Below are 18259 nucleotides of genomic sequence, written 5' to 3' on the forward strand. Positions count from 1 at the left end.
GTGTTAGAAATTAAATATTTAATTTTATCACCTGAGCTGATCTACTCATTATTCACTGACTATGAGGATCTTTCTCCTCACAGACAAAATAATATTACTTATTATTATTATTGTTATTATCAGTAAAATATTTTCCACATATTCTCAGCCTTGTGAATATTCTGGCATAAGGATCCAAATTATAGCTGAGGTGCGGAGGTGAGACGGATCTGTGTGGAGGGTGTGTTTCCCTTTAAACGCTCCTGTGAGCAGCAGAGATCAGCAGACGTTGGAGGGGACGGTCGGCCTCGGCAGCTCGGACAGCCGTGTAGGATGGACCGATAAACAGCTCTGTTCGAAGCGATGTTCAGGTACCGAGTTCATTATCTTTTATCTTATTTTTATTTTATTTTGTAGTGGAAAACAAATGGAGGCGAAACACCGAGAGCAGCGTGTCGTCGGTTCGTTCGGCTCCTTTGCACACCCAGTTTTGACAGCTGAGCGCATCATCATCATCATCCTCAACATCATCTGCACGTTTTCAGCCGCCAAGCTTGGTGTCATCTCCAATCCTGTGTTATGTTTCCAACGCTAACCCGATTATTTAATTTGAGGTGGATTTTTTTAAAAATTGCTTTTCTTGTAGTGAAAATGTTTATCACCTTCGGCGGGGCTGTGGTTGGCTCGACATATGGTCCGTGTTCAACAGGGTGATTTTTCTGAGTGAGGAATTGAGATCAGGTTATTTAAAGGTTAATATTTCACCCTGCAGTGATGTGGGCTGTTCAAACCACCCTTAGTTTGCACCTACGCCTATTTAAATCGACAGACTTCATAAAAACTAAATGGAAAAATAATAATCCCATTAATTTAGGAAACAGCGGCTCCAGTGTGTGCTGCTGTTCCCCGGCTGTAATTTCTCCTTCGAGCCGTGAGTGTTGGCTATAATATAAAGTTGAATTATTCAAAGGATGACAGAATTCATTTTTGCATCCTGTGCTATAAAAAGTTAATAGGATTTCTGCTTGAATGGCCTTCAAGTTATTATTTTTTTCATCCCCTGGTTCAAGATTAGATTCTGTTATTTTACTCAAAATGTGAAATTTACTGTTAATTTGTTAGATTTAGTGGAATTAGTCCAGATGTTTCCCTCAGTTAAGCTAACCACCTGCTGGCCCAGATATGATATGGCCCAGACTTCACACTGCTCTAAACACTTCATTTCAGACAGTTATTTCCTGCTCTTGGGTTTTTGATGTCAAAGAGAGCAGATGTCGCTAATATGGTCATCTTGGACACAGAAGCCCCACCCACCCACTCACCGGTCAACCTTTCTGTTTATGAGGGCAGCCAATAAAAAGAAGGGTAGCTTAAAGCAGTGGTTTTGAATCTCAGGAGTGAGTCCCAGTGGTGGAGCACAGAGGAGTGATTAAAGATTAATTTGAGCTTTGATGCTCATTTAGCAGTTCCTGTTCCCTTATGTGGCAAATAAACTAGAAATGTAGACCCACTGTGGGAACTATTACATCTATAGCACCAAAGAGAAGCTGTGAAATGTCAGGCTTCATACAATCACTGTGTTCTCTTGTCTGCATCGGGTACTCTTCATGTTCTGAGAGAAGGTGAGACAGAGTTGGGATTGGACTGGTACCTTCACTGATTTTGCCTATTGATTAACTTAGACCTCAGCAGATCTCACGAGAGCAAAACTATCCTCCAAAATCATTTGTCCGGTTCTTGCTGGATCTGCAGCCTAGTGTTCCCATCCGCTCCTGCTCACAACTGGTTTGGTGTTTGGGGATTTAAATTCCCCCTAAAAGTTATCAATGAGGCTCCCGGTCCCATTGTTACCTCTGTGAACTGTGCTTTGCATTAACATCTAGGCTCATCGGGTGCTACACTGTTACACATAGGAGGCTCCACAGCCTAAACAAGTCTTATTTGGGCCAATCTATGATATATTTAATCATACAGAAGGCTCTACATCAAATTAAAAATGCTGTTTTTCAGGAGTGGTTGCTCTTATTTTTTTTTTTTTTTTTAAAGCCTGGAAAGCACATTTGAATGCTGTGTGCTCTGCAGTTGCCTCTGTTGGGTTTCTTGCAGTCTGTCGGGAGTCCTTTTGATGATTAACTCCCAGCTGTAGTTTGACTCATTGATTTGTGAGTCTAGTTCTCACTTGATGTTGTGTCTTTAGATGTTTGCTGCCTTGCTGGGGATTGAGAGAGCTTTAAGGCTTAGAAGAACGACTATGAGAAGAAAAAGGGGTTTTTCTCAAATGTTTATACTTCATCTGTTAACCTTTCGTCTTTTGTAGGATTGTCTTTATCCCACTGAAATCCCGCTTGTTTCCCGATTCCCTCCTGTGTAGATTTTTTTGCCATGGAAATGGATATGATACCGAAATTCTCCTCAAAAGATGAGGAAATCGACTTCTGGAAGGCTCTTTCCTTCAAGTACAAGAAAAGGTATGTACGATACACACTGTGCAGGCTCTGTTTCTCCTTCAGTAACATCAGTGCCTCAGCCCTTTGGAAACACTTAGTTAAATAATAATGCAGGTATAGTTTTGTATTTTTTTACTCAGAATCAACAAATCTCATGAAAAGATTGTCTGGTGAAGTCCAGCCTAGTTTTCCCATCTTCTTCTGCTCTCTGCTAATTCAGCGTTTGGGGCTTTAACTTCTCTTTGGTCAAGAGTGGTAGAAGATGCATTGACAGGAGGAAAGAATGCACTAAACTTCATCTTTTTCGTTATTTTGCACCTTGACGCCCAAGTACCACTGTGTCTTTCATGCACATTGATCCTGATAAAACTCAGGTGAGCCAAGCTTTTATATGGCACCTGGGGAAATTGAAAAATCCTCCTCAGAGGCGATCAAAGCATAAAGTATTCAACTCCTCGTGCACAGCATTGAAATGAAGGTTAATGGGAAGTAAAAGCTCAAATGTGCCACTGTTCCTCCCAGTAAACAGTAAGATATTCAATACATGCTTCATTTCAGAGGTATTCTCATTCAAAAGTGGAACATGTGAGCTAAAATGAAAGCATTTTTTTTATTCCAGTACAGTATAAATTTGTTAGTGCTTTAAATAAAGATCCCCTTATGTGACTTCTGCTTTAGGTTGGAGGTTGTTTTGATCTTGATTCTTTAGATAACAAAGCTGCATTGTGCAGTTCAGTGATGTTTTAGACTATGGTGCTTTTGCCCATCCTTGTTTCAACAGGACAACTCCCCTGTACACAAAGCAGGCATCATAAAGTAACCATATCTCCCCAGTATTTCAAACCTACCCAACATCTTTGGGCTCACCAGCATGGCGATGCTGTACAGTAAAATATATATATATATAATTCATAATTCTTTAACATTTTAAAATGACAAACTTAATTGGTAATATAACACATGTTTAGCTAATATGATTGATTAGAGTTTTATTGTTAAAAGTAAAACAATGAGCATTAAACTTCAGTTTACAGTTGATTAGCACTGGTTATTTTATCTTTATACATACACCTTTATATCTCAGAAGGCAGAACAGGTCGTCTACCAGTCAGTAGGACGGGGGTTTGATCCCCGGCTCCTCTAGTCTGTGTTTTGAAGGATCTCTGGGTAAGGGAGTGAACCCCGAGTTACCCCTGACACATCCATCAGAGTGTGAGTGTGTTAAAATTAGGCTAAGAGCACTTAAGTATAGAAAAAAGCTTTTGTATAAACGTGCGTGTGATTGTGTCAAGTGTAATGCAGTCATTAGCTGAAATCCTACTACTTACTGGTGCTGCGACCTTTAACCTATGTAAATGATCTCTGTGCAGCTACTTCTGAACTGAGACGTCTTTGTTAGCGACATTTGAATCACAAGATCTGATGGTAACCAGTCCGCTCTTTGTGTCTGTGGGAGAAATGCTTTATCTGCTATCTGTCGGTCTTAGACTTTCAATTAGCAGCCGCTGTTTGCATCTCCGGTGACACTTGTGAGACAAGCAGTGAAATCTTCCTTCTCAGTTTCTTCCCAAAGCGGCAGCTCATATTTCACATTAAACATAAAAGGCTCCCACGTCTCTTTGTCCCATCTTTGAATGATTTTTCTGTGCAGATTCTCACTGTTGGCATCATTCATCGTGTAAAGATTGCTGCATTTGTATGAAACCTATTTCTGTGCTCTATACACCGCTTGATTAAGATCAGCTGATTGAAATGTCAACAATAGGTGCTATGGGAAACAAGCTCAGGCCTACGCCTGATTATGTAAGACAATGGGCTTCCTTCAGAGTGGAGGCCATGTTTATTGGGGTCATATAAGTGAAGGACAGTTCCCAGTTTGTGTCTCTGAGGTACAGAGGTACATTGTATTATTCTGTGTAGCTGTCCTGTGCTCTAAGTAGCAAAGCAATATCATGATTCTTCACCGCTGTACAGCGATAACACAGAGGACCTCAGGTTTGAACTTTGAATGTGCAAAACAATATGATATGAGTGCGTTTGGCCCACAAAGCGTTCCCTTGTCATGCTGTCTGGTTTTGAATGTAGGGAAAGAGGAGGCACCAGTGTGCAAATGTGTGACAGCCAACCTTTTCAGAGCGAAACCAGTTCAAAGCCCGGCCTGGCTCGACATTACCGCGGTGGCTTTGAAAACAAATGGATGCCTTGGCTCGGTGCCACCCCGAGCACTTCAGCTCCCATGATGCCATTTTTAGACAGCTGTGTGTGTGTCCGTGTATCAGTCTCTCAGTGACCACATCAGCAGACACTTATATAATCAGCACTTTGTGGTAAAGCTGGTCCAGGATCATGTGGCTCGTTGTTTCGAAGGTTACGTTGGAGAGTCAGAGACGCACTTCTTGGTTAAAATACAAATTTCAGTTTGACCACACTGGCAGCATGTCAGTTGGCACAATAGTGTCAGCTGTTTTTACTAGACAAGATCGACTGCAGCGGCCTGTGAAGCTGTAAAGATGGTAAATCATTGACTGTTTCATAACCGACTGTTACAGACTCGCAAGGTATGGTAAGAAATTAGCAACAGCTTCAACAGTGACGTCAATTCCAAGCATACCAGGGTTTGTTTCGTTGGCATTTGTGGATTCTTCTTGTCCGACCTGCTGTTTAAAGATTGACTATATTAAAAACATCCTCAACTTCTTGTAACAACCCTCAAGCTGTTTGGTGACAATCTTTGCATTTTTCCCGCACAATCAAGGACCATGTCACAAAGAGAAGGTGATAACTAAGCGAAAGGGCCTGAAAGCTCTTCAGATCGTAATCTGATTGAGCGTCTCTGGTAAATTATGTTGTGTTAGATTACATCAAAAATTGACTTGACAAGCAAGAGTTTCTGTACTCTGTTGAAAAATCATGCTCCATCAGGAGAAATCTGTGCAGTTTCCATCCAAATGATGGATGGGCTTCAGTCTTGCTCTCAACCCTTGTCTCATAAACATAAAGACGAGTAAAAACCGGCCCAGTTAAAAAGTCTTGAAGACAAAAGCCGAATCTGAGATTTCAGAAAAGGAGCAAAGTACAGGGAATAAATCAGTTTTTATAGTGACGCTATAGTTCGGGTGTGTGGATGTGGGGTAAAGCGGTCACTATTTGCAGAAGTAAATTTTGCACAAAAGCAACTGTTTGTTAGTCTTTAAATATTAATTCCTTAGTTAATATTTTATAGCAGTTCATCTCTTAGGAGAAATTAAAGGGTTAAAACCCTTAAAACACCCCATTTACAAAGTAGGTGACACAAATTGCATTCGAGTTTGGGGAATTGTATCTGGGTCAGATCTCGAGCGCTCAGAGGAGATGCAACGGCGATAAAAATAAAACCAGCTGTAAAGTTTGATGAATGCATCCACCAGCCGTGTCTCCCAGGCTTGCACGTCTACCTCTTTCTGTCTCGACTTGTCGTCTAATGGCTTTCTGTGTGTCTGCCCACAGCTGTGAGGAGGCTCAGGAGGAGCTGCTGGAGTTTCAGGAGGGGAGCAGGGAGCTGGAGGCTGAGCTGGAAGCACAGCTCGGCCAGGCCGAGCATCGAATGAAGGACCTGCAGTCTGAGAACAACAGACTCAAGAATGAGGTTGAAACTCTCAAGGTAACTGCTGCAGTCTGTGGAAAGCTGAGCATAGACTCTATAAAAGATGGACATGACTTCCATCATAGATATTTTGAGGCATCATAACGTGATTTTTACTAATCAGTGGGTGGCATTGGTTGGGCTGCATCCATTATTTTGTGTCAAACTAAAGCCCCGGGGGCCTAATCTGGCACAGCAGTGTGTTTTTTTTTTTTGTTTTTTTTTTTTGTTTTTTTTTATTTTTTTTATATATATTTTTTTGGTTTGCAATCTGTAAGCTTTGGTGCAGCGCTACCAATTTCGTTCCACCAACCCATCAGGAAATGCACAATTTCCCCTTGTAATCATGTCCAATGTGACCGACCACACTTCAGCAATATATACATGACACCACATAATTAATATCTATATAGAGTAACTGCTTTATCTGATAGGTCGTTGTGCTCACCGTGAAGCCTGCATGCTAGAATACACTATTTTAAGTTTGCGCACTTTGGCAAACCGTCCTACCGTTTGTAGTTTATGGACATTTCCGCTGTTGCACAATAATTCTAGCATAAATTCCGATAGGTAGGACGGTTTGGCACTGAATTTTGTGTTGTGCGCATGTGCAGAAACAACGGGTAGGATGGATTCCCAGAACACCTGGTAGTTTAGCGTAGCTTAGCATGCTAAAAGCTAGCTATAACCAGCACCTCTAAGCCTCTCTAATGACCTTTTTTCTTAATCTAGTTTATTTCCTTAAACCATAAATGGTCATGTTCTAAGTTAATTTAGTCATCCTGAATGTTTTAACATGTTTTTGATGGGTTCGATTTAAGAGCTGAGAATCAGGTGATCAACATGTCAGTGCCACCATGTGGTCAGGAAAAATCCTTGTGAGCTTTTGGTGCCATTTTCTGGCTTTTTACGAACAAGCTGATTTTAATTGGTTAATTAAAAGCCTGACAGAATAATTGCTACTGAGCCATGATGGCTTATTTTAACAGTCTAACTGTATCTCATTAAGCTTCTCAGATTTATGTGGTGAACCTAAAGAAGACCTTCACTGTGACTTTCTCTCTCACTCTGCATTTATGATGAGGCCAGCATTATGTATATATGTTTCTAATATTAACAAGACATTAGGCGAGTGTCTTCATGCGTATCCTATAAATAAATATAAGGGCTTTTTTTTTTTTTTTTTTTTTTTTTTTTTTTTTTTTGCGTCGCCATCTATCATCTCCTGCCCTTGAGTGTAGTCTCCTGGGAGTGAAGAGAAGTGGGCCTGTAACAGCTGCTGCTCCTGTAGAAGCGATGTCTTGCAGAATAAATGTTTCTGCCTTCTCGAAGAACAACACCTCTTATTTTTGTGGCCCTGCTTTTGTTGGATTTCTAGCTGTAACGTTATCCTGCAGTTTACTGGCCTCCATGAAAACTGAGTACAGTCCTGGAGATGAGATGTTTTAAAGTGCAATCTAAATGGTAATCTTGCTGCAGTGGGAATCTGAGGTACATCTTTCCAATCTCACCACCTGTTCTGCCATAATCTGGCTGTATACTGATGCAGCTGATCTGTGCCACTCTCATAAATAATGCATCGGATCGTGCCTCGTTGTTATTCTCGCTCCATAATTACCAAATCCAAGTGGCTTATTTCTGAGTCCGTGTTTCAAGCTGGGTGAGTCGAGCCACCTGCAGGGAAAACATGTTTGTGCCAAGGTGTCTGACAGGTTTCACTTTCAGCAGCGCTGACTTCACACCTTTGATTTGGAGGAAATGCAGCACTGGTGAGATGTTGGCGCAACACTGGGGCATGTCTTCACGGTTCTAATTTTACTACACACTGCACCGTAGCTTTGCATCTTAACAAAGCTTTAAAGGAAACATTTCTGAAACAGGATGTAGGAATTGAATTTTTCCTAAAACATAAAAAGGACACAAAACAGCACCCTTATAAAATAACACGGGTACAAAGAAAATGGCCTAGAACTGACTAACAAACCACAAAGATAAACGACACAAAACTAACTGAATAAAGTTGTGAATATTTATCGTAGACTTTAAGAAAAGATGTTGGGGTTTGAAGCAGCAGTGGGAAGCAGTTTCGAGCGTGAGAGCACACGCTCATTGGCTAAAAACCTTTAATGGACAAGTCAACAAACATATCCTGGATAATCCTCCTCTTTCCTTCCGTCCATCCATTTTCTACAGATTATCTCAAAGCAAATTGATCCTGGGTGAGGGGCCAAGTACGTTTTTTAGAAATGCACATTTATCAAACTCTTTATGGTGAACTAAAAGCATTCATAATGCATCACATCTCAGAAAATATGCTAACATTCTGAAAACGACTGATTAAGAAAGCCGTCCTTTACAGATGTTCATGAAACGCAACCTAATCTTAAGTGTTATTTTCTGATTTGTGAGTAATGTTCTCGTGCTGTGTTTGTGCATGTAGACTGCTGCACAAATCAGAGCTTCAGATTTATCTCAGCGTTTGTGCTTTTAAACTCTGTTAATTGGACCTGCTGAACGAGACCAAACAGAGGACTGTCTGGCCTTTCTGCGGCTGGCTGCAGCTCAGTCATTACTTTATCAGCAGATGTAGGTCAGACACACAGACAGGCCCGGTGGTGTTTATCATGCCAATTGTCTCAGAGCTGGTGGATAAATGGGTCACACATTACAACTGCTGCTTTTTTTTTTTTTTTTTTTTTTTAAATGGAAAGGGAAAATGAATGGAGCACTGAAAAATGTATGGCGGCGTGCTTTGGGAGCTGTTCAAACATGTGTTTAAATGCATGCAGTCAGATGTTCAGTACATGTTGTCTGCTCTCCTCAGGAAAAGCTGGAGCAGCAGTACTCTCAGAGCTACAAGCAGATCTCCATGCTGGAGGACGACCTCGGCCAAACGCGCAGCATCAAGGAGCAGCTTCACAAATACGTCAGAGAGCTCGAGCAGTCCAACGATGATCTGGAAAGAGCCAAAAGGTCTGTTTGGACTTTTAATACTTAATTACTAAATAAAATAAAACAGTCTGAAAGTTGCCTTTGTGCTGTGTGAACCATTTGACCATGTTTGTGCACCTTTAATGAAAATATTGGACAAATAATACAGATCACTGTGCACTACTAGACCACCCGGTCATGTGCGCTTCAGTTTTGATGAGCAAGAGTCAAAGCAGTAATCTATCTCTGGTACAGCTTGCTAACATCGTTTTTTAACTCCACCCTCTTCTCCAAATGTGGTAACTCCAGCTTAAAAAAAACAAAAAAAAAAACAAACAAATTACAACAACAACATGGTGGTATCCTGAAAGTTAAGTCATATCGTGATAGTTACATCCATCTTTTATGTACAGTATATGATGATAATAATATATCACATCTAACAGTAAAGGGTGAAGCTGCAAAGAGCAGAGCAGTTCAGTAGGGGTGCAACAATACTCATATCGATATTGAACCGTTTGATACAGTACTTTCGGTTCAGTATGCATTTGTATGAACAATACAAAATTTTTAATTTATTTTATCAACTTTTCTTCTGACGATGCTGTCTGTGAGCGCTCAGTGGATCTGCGTTCAACTACTCCGCCTAGGCTGCACTGTCGAGCGCAGATCCACCGAGCACAGCGCAAGCTAGCAAGACAGAAGCTAAGCTCATTGCAACATGGCAAATTGAACCTCCCCCACCCTCATTCAAATCTGGCCTTTGGAACTGTTTTGGTTTTCATGTCAAGTATGACCCTGAAGGTAAGCGCGTCATGGACAAAAGTAAAACAATATGTCGGATGTGCCACGCAATGCTCAATTACATGGGTGGGAACTAGTGCGTTAGCGCAGTTAGCTCGTTAATGTGTTGACGCTGTCCAGCCTCAGGCACTGGGCTATCCGCGGTAGCTCGTTAATGGAGAAAAAATATCAAACCGTGACACCAAAGTATCGAACCGAACCGAACCGTGAATTTTGTGTATTGTTGCACCCCTACAGTTCAGCATAGCCAAGAAAAAGACTCTTCCAGCGCCAGCCTCCAGTGGCCTTTAGAGGAACTGCAGCTGTAGCTTCTTCACATTGGCTTCATTTGTTTTCAGCCTCTGAAAGTTTCAACTTGATTTTTAGGTTTTAGCTTTGTTGCTGGGATCATGTAGAATATTCAGCATAATAAACAAATGATGCCACCTTAAGTAAGTGCAAACACATATCTGTTTCTTACCTACTTTGTGATGTTGGTTACATTTTTATAAAAAATTTGCAAGAGATACAATTCTAGGATCTCATTGCAATTAACAAATGGCTTCAAGTCAATTGATTGCTGGACAAAGCTGGATTAAAATCAATAGATAAGCCTCAGATATTGATTACTTACTCATTATTATTCAAGCACTAGTGTCTGCAGAGAACATGCCTCCGAGGTTATTTGCACATAATTACTGAAGTTTGTTTTTTTTTTTTTTTTTTTTTTTCTTTTTAAAAATATTTCTTCTAGAGCAACTATCGTGTCTCTTGAGAACTTCGAGCAGCGTCTGAACCAGGCCATTGAGAGGAATGCCTTCCTGGAGAGCGAGCTGGATGAGAAGGAGTCGCTGCTGGTCTCGGTGCAAAGATTAAAGGATGAAGCCAGAGGTAATTACTCACTCGTGAACTTGAGCTCATTAATGTGCAGCTGTTGCAGTCTTTCTCCTCTGAAGGTTAAAATCTGGGTTTTCCTATATTTGTTACAATTATCTTGTCTTTTTTTTAAAAGATTTGCGGCAGGAGCTCGCCGTGCGAGAGAGGCAGGCAGACGTAACCAGGATGTCCGCTCCGAGTTCACCCACACAGGACAACGTGAAGATGGACACGGCTGTGCAGGCCTCCCTCTCCCTGCCGGCTACCCCACTGAGCAAAGGTCTGGACAACGCCTTTGCCAACCAAACAGGTAGCTGCACAACGTCTTTCCCCTCAACATGCAAATACAGACATGTAACTCTTTATTTAAATGTTGTGCTGCGTGTATATTTGCATGCAGAAAACATTTATTCCTGTAATGACCCAGCTGTATATCTTGTGCAGTTAAAGTGCAGCAAAGACCCCATGAAAACCTTTTAATATATTTTGGCTCAATTATAAAAATATAGCAGATTAACAGTTGATTTTAATGTCTTTAATTTAATAAATATTCATAAGTGTCTGAAATCTGCCAAGAGGTTATTAAACAGGGGGAGCTAATTGCTTAAACTGGTAATGATTTTGAACTCTGTAAAAGATTTAATAAAATAAAAATTGGAGGAATAAATTGGTTTCTTTACTTTTTTCTAAGTAGTGCTATCAAATGGCTATGGCAGCAACTCACCTCTGACCCCCTCGGCCAGAATATCAGCCCTCAACATTGTCAGTGATTTGCTCCGGAAAGTTGGGGTGAGTCTTTCCTCCTTCCTGTTTCTGGTTCTCATTTCCACCTCTGGCTTCATGTTGGAAGTCCTCTATCTTTCCTCTTCATCTTTCGTGTCCTCACAGGCTCTCGAGTCGAAGCTCGCCGCCTGCAGGAACTTTGCCAAAGACCAGAAAGCTCGGAAGGCGTTCGCCCTCGACAACAGCAATGCGCTGAATGCAAACTACTCCCAAGCGCTCCATACGTCATATTTTGATAAAGCGTGAGTGAAAGCACATTCAGTCTGTAGTTTTATTGCCCATTACTGTCACATGTAAGTGTGGACAGCATGGTTGTATTGTTGCGTGAATAAGGACGAGTATCTGAGTATCTGAGATGCTGTGCATTTGTTTTCCCCCCAGCAGGACTGAGATGGTCATATTCCCTGCATTAATTTGGGGTAATTGTAGCTCCTTCACCTGTCATGCGAGTGTGGAGAGGGCCATGCATGCTGCCGCTGCTCTTTAACAAGCCTCTTTTCCCATCTGTAGAAATAAGTGTGGGCTAGATAACCATTTAATGGTGGTGGCGTGGTGCTGCTGGAATAATCTCTCAACTCTAAAGTGACCTGATTCATGTTTTTCTTGTCTATACTAGTATAAAGTGTTTGTTTTCAGCTCCAGATCTAACCAGTAATGCTATTAACAAAGTCTGTTTTTTGCCATACCTTTTTATTTGTTTTAATTTATGGCTGGAAGTCCCTCAGGAGATGATTCACGAGAGAATCTTCAGTCAGATTGGATTTATTTAGGGTGCTAACACCTCCCACATGGATGTGTACATATTTATGCATTTAATTTACAACAAACATAAAATGAAAACCAACATCCTGATGAAGTTGGGAAATATAGCCACAAGTGGCTCAAGAACCTTATTAGTAAGCACTACCTAACATGAGCTAATAGACATGGAGAATTTCCAGGTCCGCTACAGAACACATCCTGCAGTTTCCCAAGAGAAAATGACCTCTCAAAGGACGAGTAAATTACAAACACAGTGACTGATTTAGTATAATTAAAATAGGCTGGTTTCTTTCTGTATTTGTATTATTGTCAGGAAAGCAGGTGAAAAGCATGCAAAGTAGTGTAGTGTCACACAACAAATACTGGAGTGCACGGAGTCTCGATCATCCTCTGAGGTCTACATTTCTGGAGTCGTGGTGTGTTTTGGAGCAACAGTTGAGATCCGTGAAATCTATATGACACTGGGCACAGAAATACCTGCTAACAGGATCCAGGTGTTGGTTTATTGTTGTATATGATGACAACAGTTTTGTTCAGCTTGAATTTTTTTTGCTCTTCATGCTTGTGTTGCCAACAGGTACTTACTGTGGGGACTGGCAGCCAGAGGGAGTGTAGTGTTTCTGCTGTGCGAGAGAAATATAAATAGGCAGAGTATGTGTGCACAACAAGGGCATTGTCTGGGTGACTTCAGAGCAGGGAGGTCTTATGAAGAGTACAGTCACATTCAGCCGTTTTATTAAGAAAAAATGACTTTATACTTCAATAAATGAAGTTCCAAGAAATCACCAGAGTAATTTTGTTTCAAGATCTATTTAAAAATGACAAGTAAAAAGTGTCAGGTGGTATAATTGACAATACATCGTAGTTAGGGTTGTAGACTTATTTTTTATTTTTTATTTTTTGGCCTAATTCAGACAGATTTTTGTAACTTTATTCAGACTGTTCATAGAAAAACTGCAGAAATGTGCTTTTCCGTCGACACAGGAACTTGGATACACAGAAACACCAGTTCGATACCAGTAAAGAAAACTTCCACACAATGCCCAGCCCAGTCTTGAAAATGTACTTTCACTGGCACTCCTCCAAAGCTCATATTTCTGTGCTTTTCAAACTCCTACCACACACAGGATGCCTTTCATGCACCAACTGTGACCCACAAAAGAACGCTGTGAAACCAGTTGGATAACTCTGGGTGACTCTCCTGCTTCCTTCCCAGTTTCTGCGTTATACTTTTATTTTTAGCAGCACATGCCTGTGTTTGTTAATATTGCCTCATGTCTGCTATGCAGCTGTTGTCCTGTGTGAGATGAAGGGCGTTTGATAATGAGGACAGAGCCACCTCCCGCTGCGCCGGTCGGTGCTTCGACCTGTGTTGGCAGTTTTTGATAAAGTAAAACCGACTGAAGCTGTGAAGCCATCTGATCTCATTTCCCCTTATTTATCTACTGTATTGTAGATACATTTTTACTTGAATACAGTTTAGTAAGTATATACTTAAGTCTCTTACACTGATTTGCAGCTCCATATTTTTAGTCTTGGACTCTACTAGAGCAGAAAATAATTTGACTTTATTTTATACAGCGTATTGATGCAGCGAGTCTGTTTATTCTGTCTCAAACAAGCTTTTATTTATTTATTTATTTGACATCTTCTCCCTTTGGGGCCACCATAACTTCGAGCCAATTTTCTTCTAATTGTGTGCATCTTAAAAACAGCTGATGGGGGAAGTTATAGGTGGATGGGTATATAATAGATTCGATTAGATTAGATTAGATGAAACTTTATTAATCCCTCGGGTGGGTTCCTCCGGGAAATTCAGTTTCCAGTAGCAAAACACCGAAAAAGTTGCATGTTACAGATACATTAAGGGGAATGAGAGTAAGGATATAAGCATAAATACACTATATATACACATATATAGATACAGAATATACAATATGGATAAATAGGATTGCTCATTTGAGTGAGTATATTGCACAGTGATTATTGCACAGTCAAATATAAGAAAAAAAGACAAAATAATAGGTAGATGTAGAGAAATCATAATTATGTGTTTTAGAGCTACATTAAATATTTGTACTGGGATGAGAGATACTATTATTATTTTTTACATTTCTACCAAATTTATAAATATCTTTGTATTTATGTTAGTTGTAGTTCCTGACATAGAAAGTGTGCCAGCCGACATATGTCATGAATTTAGCTGTTTTTATCCATTTTTAAGTGAAAGCTAAAAACCTTTTCAGGTGGTCCTTTGATTTTTGATGATTATTACTTTTATGTTTATGATTGAGAACATACATATTATTGGACACATTTATTTTGACTATCTCAGCTGCTTTTAAAAACATATATTTGATCTATCTTTATTTATTTTCACGACTGATCATTTTATTATATCTGATTCCTGGCTTTCATAATCTGGCACCAATGGGCTTCCATACTGACCACCTTGTTTGCAGTCAAATTAAACGGCTTTAACTGTGTGGAGGCTTCGATCGGTGGCTGGTAACGGGTGGATTGTGTATCTGCTTCCGTGACTTTTTGTTTCAAAAGTCTGTTTTCTCGCAGCAGGACCGTGAACGGACTCGAAGCCGGTACCCGGATGGCCATCACCGCGCCTCCCGCCGCCTCCTCCCCCGGTTTAGTGCCCCTGGCTTTGTGACGCCAACATGAAACACAACAGGAAGAGAAGGCGCAAAAAGAGGGAACGCGAAAGGCTAATACTGTAAACCTTACTGTTACTGTGGCTCATCTCCTCGTCTTCCCGCGCTGCCTCTCTCTCTGTCCTCACTTGTGCTTCGTTTGCTGTAAATTAGTCTGTATATGATGTGTTACTGTATCCACTGTTTGCTCACAAAGACTGTTAAAGCCCCCCTCTGCTTTTTTTTCCTCAAGGATCTCCCCTGACACGTGAAGTGGTTTCTAAGAATAACATATCATCTGGAAAGGGAAATATTATGCAGTTAGTCTTGGAAATGATGATGAGATGCTCCAAATGTTGCTTTTTTTGGTTTTAAATCTAAGCAGCCTTTTCACTGATCTTTAACTTAAATTACTTCAGTTAAACCACTGCTGAACCTTCTAATTATAAAAATCAGCAGGTTTATTGGATGCAGATGTCCTAAATAACTGTGTGCCATGTGGCCTGTGACTCCACCAATTGAGGTTTCCAAGAGCCTTTCCAGGTAGTGATTTTGGGTGATTTTGGCTTTTAGCGTCATCCTCGTGCGCTTGTATTTGACTTCTTATTTAGTTCCACAGAGTCGGGAGTTTTTCAGTGAGCCAAACACACCATGTAACTTCTGAACCGTGTGACATGACGTGTACAGTATTGGTCATATTGATCGTTATTGACAGGCAGCCAGTTAAAGTAGTGCTGTCATAGTGTTCGGACCAGTTAACCAGCATTCTTACAGCCTGCAGTCGAAACGTTTTATCCACATGTTGTTCTTTGAATTGATGCACAAACCTTTCTCAGTTGCAAGTGAAGCACTTTGACCTTGTTTTGGGGTTGTTGTTTTTTTTTTTTGTTGTTTTGTTTTTTCCTCCATTTTTTTTCATTCGAGTGCAATATTGCCTGTTTGTGGGTTTAATTTATTTCAAATTTCTTTTATAGCATGTTTCAATAAAAGATGTCATTATACCACACTGATTATGTTTTACTTGGTTCTTGAAGTTATTCTCCTTTTCATTCTCTTCTCAAATATTAATGTTCACTGTTTTTCTGTTGTATCAGTTTAGAAATTCGAATACGGTGAGCTTTCCATATTAGTGTTGTTTTGCTGGTCCAGAAAAATAACAAGAAAACTGAAGATGTTATTTAAATCAGATTTGACTGAATCTATAAGTCAGGAGAAACACCCATACCCAGTTCTCAAATGCGTTGATGCTGTCAAATTATATTTTTATGTCCGTCTAAAAAGATTGTAGAAGACTTGAAAACTAGAAATTATTTCTGTGGATTTAAAAAAAAAAAATTAAAAAAAAATTGTTCCACTACTAGAAATACTCTAAGAAGATTCTTACATATATCTATGCTAATGAATTTCAAATAAAAGATACAAGTAACCACTGTGATGTCGCCTATTGGTTTCATAGCCACGCCCTGAATCTTACCCTGCTTTATTCTACTAGTACATGCCTGTGCTACAATAGTGATTTGGTCCGTCTCTGCTTAATCTCTCAGGGAAAAGTAAAAAAAAAAAAAAAAAAAAAAGAATAAATAAAAAATAGGTTGTAGATATTTTATGCTGAAAATGTTTAATTTCGACCTCTTGCTATATGGCTGACAGGCAACGCGATGGCTTTATCATATAAGATTCATCTAGTGTTTTTATTATTCAACTTATGTGGCTGAAACTTAATTTTCATGTCATGGAATTAAAATTCTACAATGCTTTTAAAATGTGTGACAAGTGCGTAAAGGCTAAAAATAGGTCCTTTTAGCTGGTTACTAGGGCTACGTTCACACTGCAGGTCTTAATGCTCAATTCCGATTTTTTGATCAAATCCGATTTTTTTTTGTCTGCTCGTTCACACTACAAATAAAATGCGACAGCAAACACGCTCTAGTGTAAACGCTCAAAGCAGCCCGCATGCGCAAAAGATGACGTCACACACAACGCGCTCTGTTTAGACCCAGGGCAAACAATATTGTTTGACTGATGGCCGTTAATATAAAGACTTCGGACTTCACGTTTCCCAATTTTTGCTTTAAGTTATTTTGTTATTTACATAATAATGTAAATAACCTAATAATTGAAATTGAATTGAATTGAATGATCCTTATTGCTGTTTTAGAGGAGCGGTGCTTCAAAGGATAGTTGCAGATTTCTGTCAGAATCTGCAGATTATACAGTACAAATAAAATGTTCACGTTTCTCCAACGTTGTCTTCCCAACAGTTTCACTGGATGGCCAGGAAGCGTTCGCGATGTCTTCTCCGGAGCTGATAATTGCCGTCTGTCTTGTGTCAGTGACGTAAAAGACGGATTTAATGCGACTTGACCGTTCACACAGCAATCGATTTCTGAAACATCGGATATGTATCGGATTCAGTACCACATACGAAAGTGACCCAGATCGGATTTGAAAATATCGGATTTACGCCGCTCACACTGTCATACCATGATCGGATATGGGTCGCATAGGGTCAAAAAAATCGGATTTGATGCGCTTTCGCCTGCAGTGTGTTCTTAGCCTAGGTTGTTCTTAGGAAACATGATGATGACATAACATCTGATGTAGATAAGAAGCTTCAGGGTGCTATAGCGTACCAAGTTTGGTAGTGCAACTCCACATCGTGTAAGACAGCGGTCCCCAACCTTTTTTGCGCACGGACCGGTTTATGCCCGACAATATTTTCATGGACCGGCCTTTAAGGTGTCGCGGATAAATACAACAAAATAAAACTAGTACCGGTACCGAAAAAAAGAAAATGTATTCATAACACACATGAAAAGACCCAGGAAAACCAAGTAAACGATAAAAACGATAACAAAATAACGCTGAAAACCGATAAAAACCCTGAAAACTATACATTTCACACCTGAGCCTCAACTCTCGCGTCCCGGTACCAAACGACTCACGGACCGGTACCGGTCCGAGGCCCGGAGGTTGGGGACCGCTGGTGTAAGAGGAGTTCATGGACAAATAATGCCTGTGTGTTTACATCTATCTGTGGCTTAGCAGGTAGGGTGGGTTGTCTGCTAATTAGAAGGTCATTGGTTCAAACCCCCAGGCTGTGTGTTAAAGTGTTCTCGAATAGCAGAACTCTGTGTAACATAATGCAATAGGCTTGTTAAAGGTTTTTAGACTAGAAAACACAGATAAAGTTTGGCCACACAGGTTTTGCACCACATGACATTCCTAACAACTTTCCGAACTAGCCACATAGGAATGTCATGTATCCTTCCTGTCTTGAACCGGGGCTCTTTGCATGCAAGGCAACTATTTTAACCACTACACCAGGGAAAAGCCTTGTATGTACCCTAATACAATAAGAATTCACACTAGTGACTGAAATTCAGAACACTGATCACTATCATCACAGTGAGTATTAGACTTGTATGCAG

The 18259-nt window shown here is 40.3% G+C and overlaps 1 protein-coding gene across 6 annotated transcripts; it reads left to right on the plus strand.

Moving 5' to 3' along the window:
• Positions 1-197: 197 nt before the first annotated feature.
• ndel1a (nudE neurodevelopment protein 1-like 1a) lies at positions 198-15828 on the plus strand. Of its 6 annotated transcripts, XM_006793206.3 has the most exons (10): positions 201-350; positions 2351-2447; positions 5913-6066; positions 8873-9021; positions 10517-10653; positions 10775-10948; positions 11330-11427; positions 11527-11663; positions 11806-11840; positions 14755-15828. In XM_006793206.3, the coding sequence occupies exons 2-10, from the start codon at positions 2362-2364 to the stop codon at positions 14763-14765; spliced, it is 981 nt and encodes a 326-aa protein (XP_006793269.1). In that variant the 5' UTR covers positions 201-350; positions 2351-2361; the 3' UTR covers positions 14766-15828. The 6 variants fall into 6 exon arrangements, with proteins under 6 accessions (XP_087701014.1, XP_006793269.1, XP_035764775.1 ...); XM_087844888.1 differs by lacking the exon at positions 14755-15828 and having other exon boundaries at positions 198-350; positions 11806-12182; XM_035908882.2 differs by lacking the exon at positions 11806-11840 and having other exon boundaries at positions 14758-15828.
• The last annotated feature ends 2431 nt before the right edge of the window (positions 15829-18259 follow it).

The sequence above is a fragment of the Neolamprologus brichardi genome, chromosome 8 (genome assembly GCF_056152115.1).
Source record: "Neolamprologus brichardi isolate AB-2024 chromosome 8, ASM5615211v1, whole genome shotgun sequence".
Classification (NCBI taxonomy): Eukaryota; Metazoa; Chordata; class Actinopteri; order Cichliformes; family Cichlidae; genus Neolamprologus; species Neolamprologus brichardi.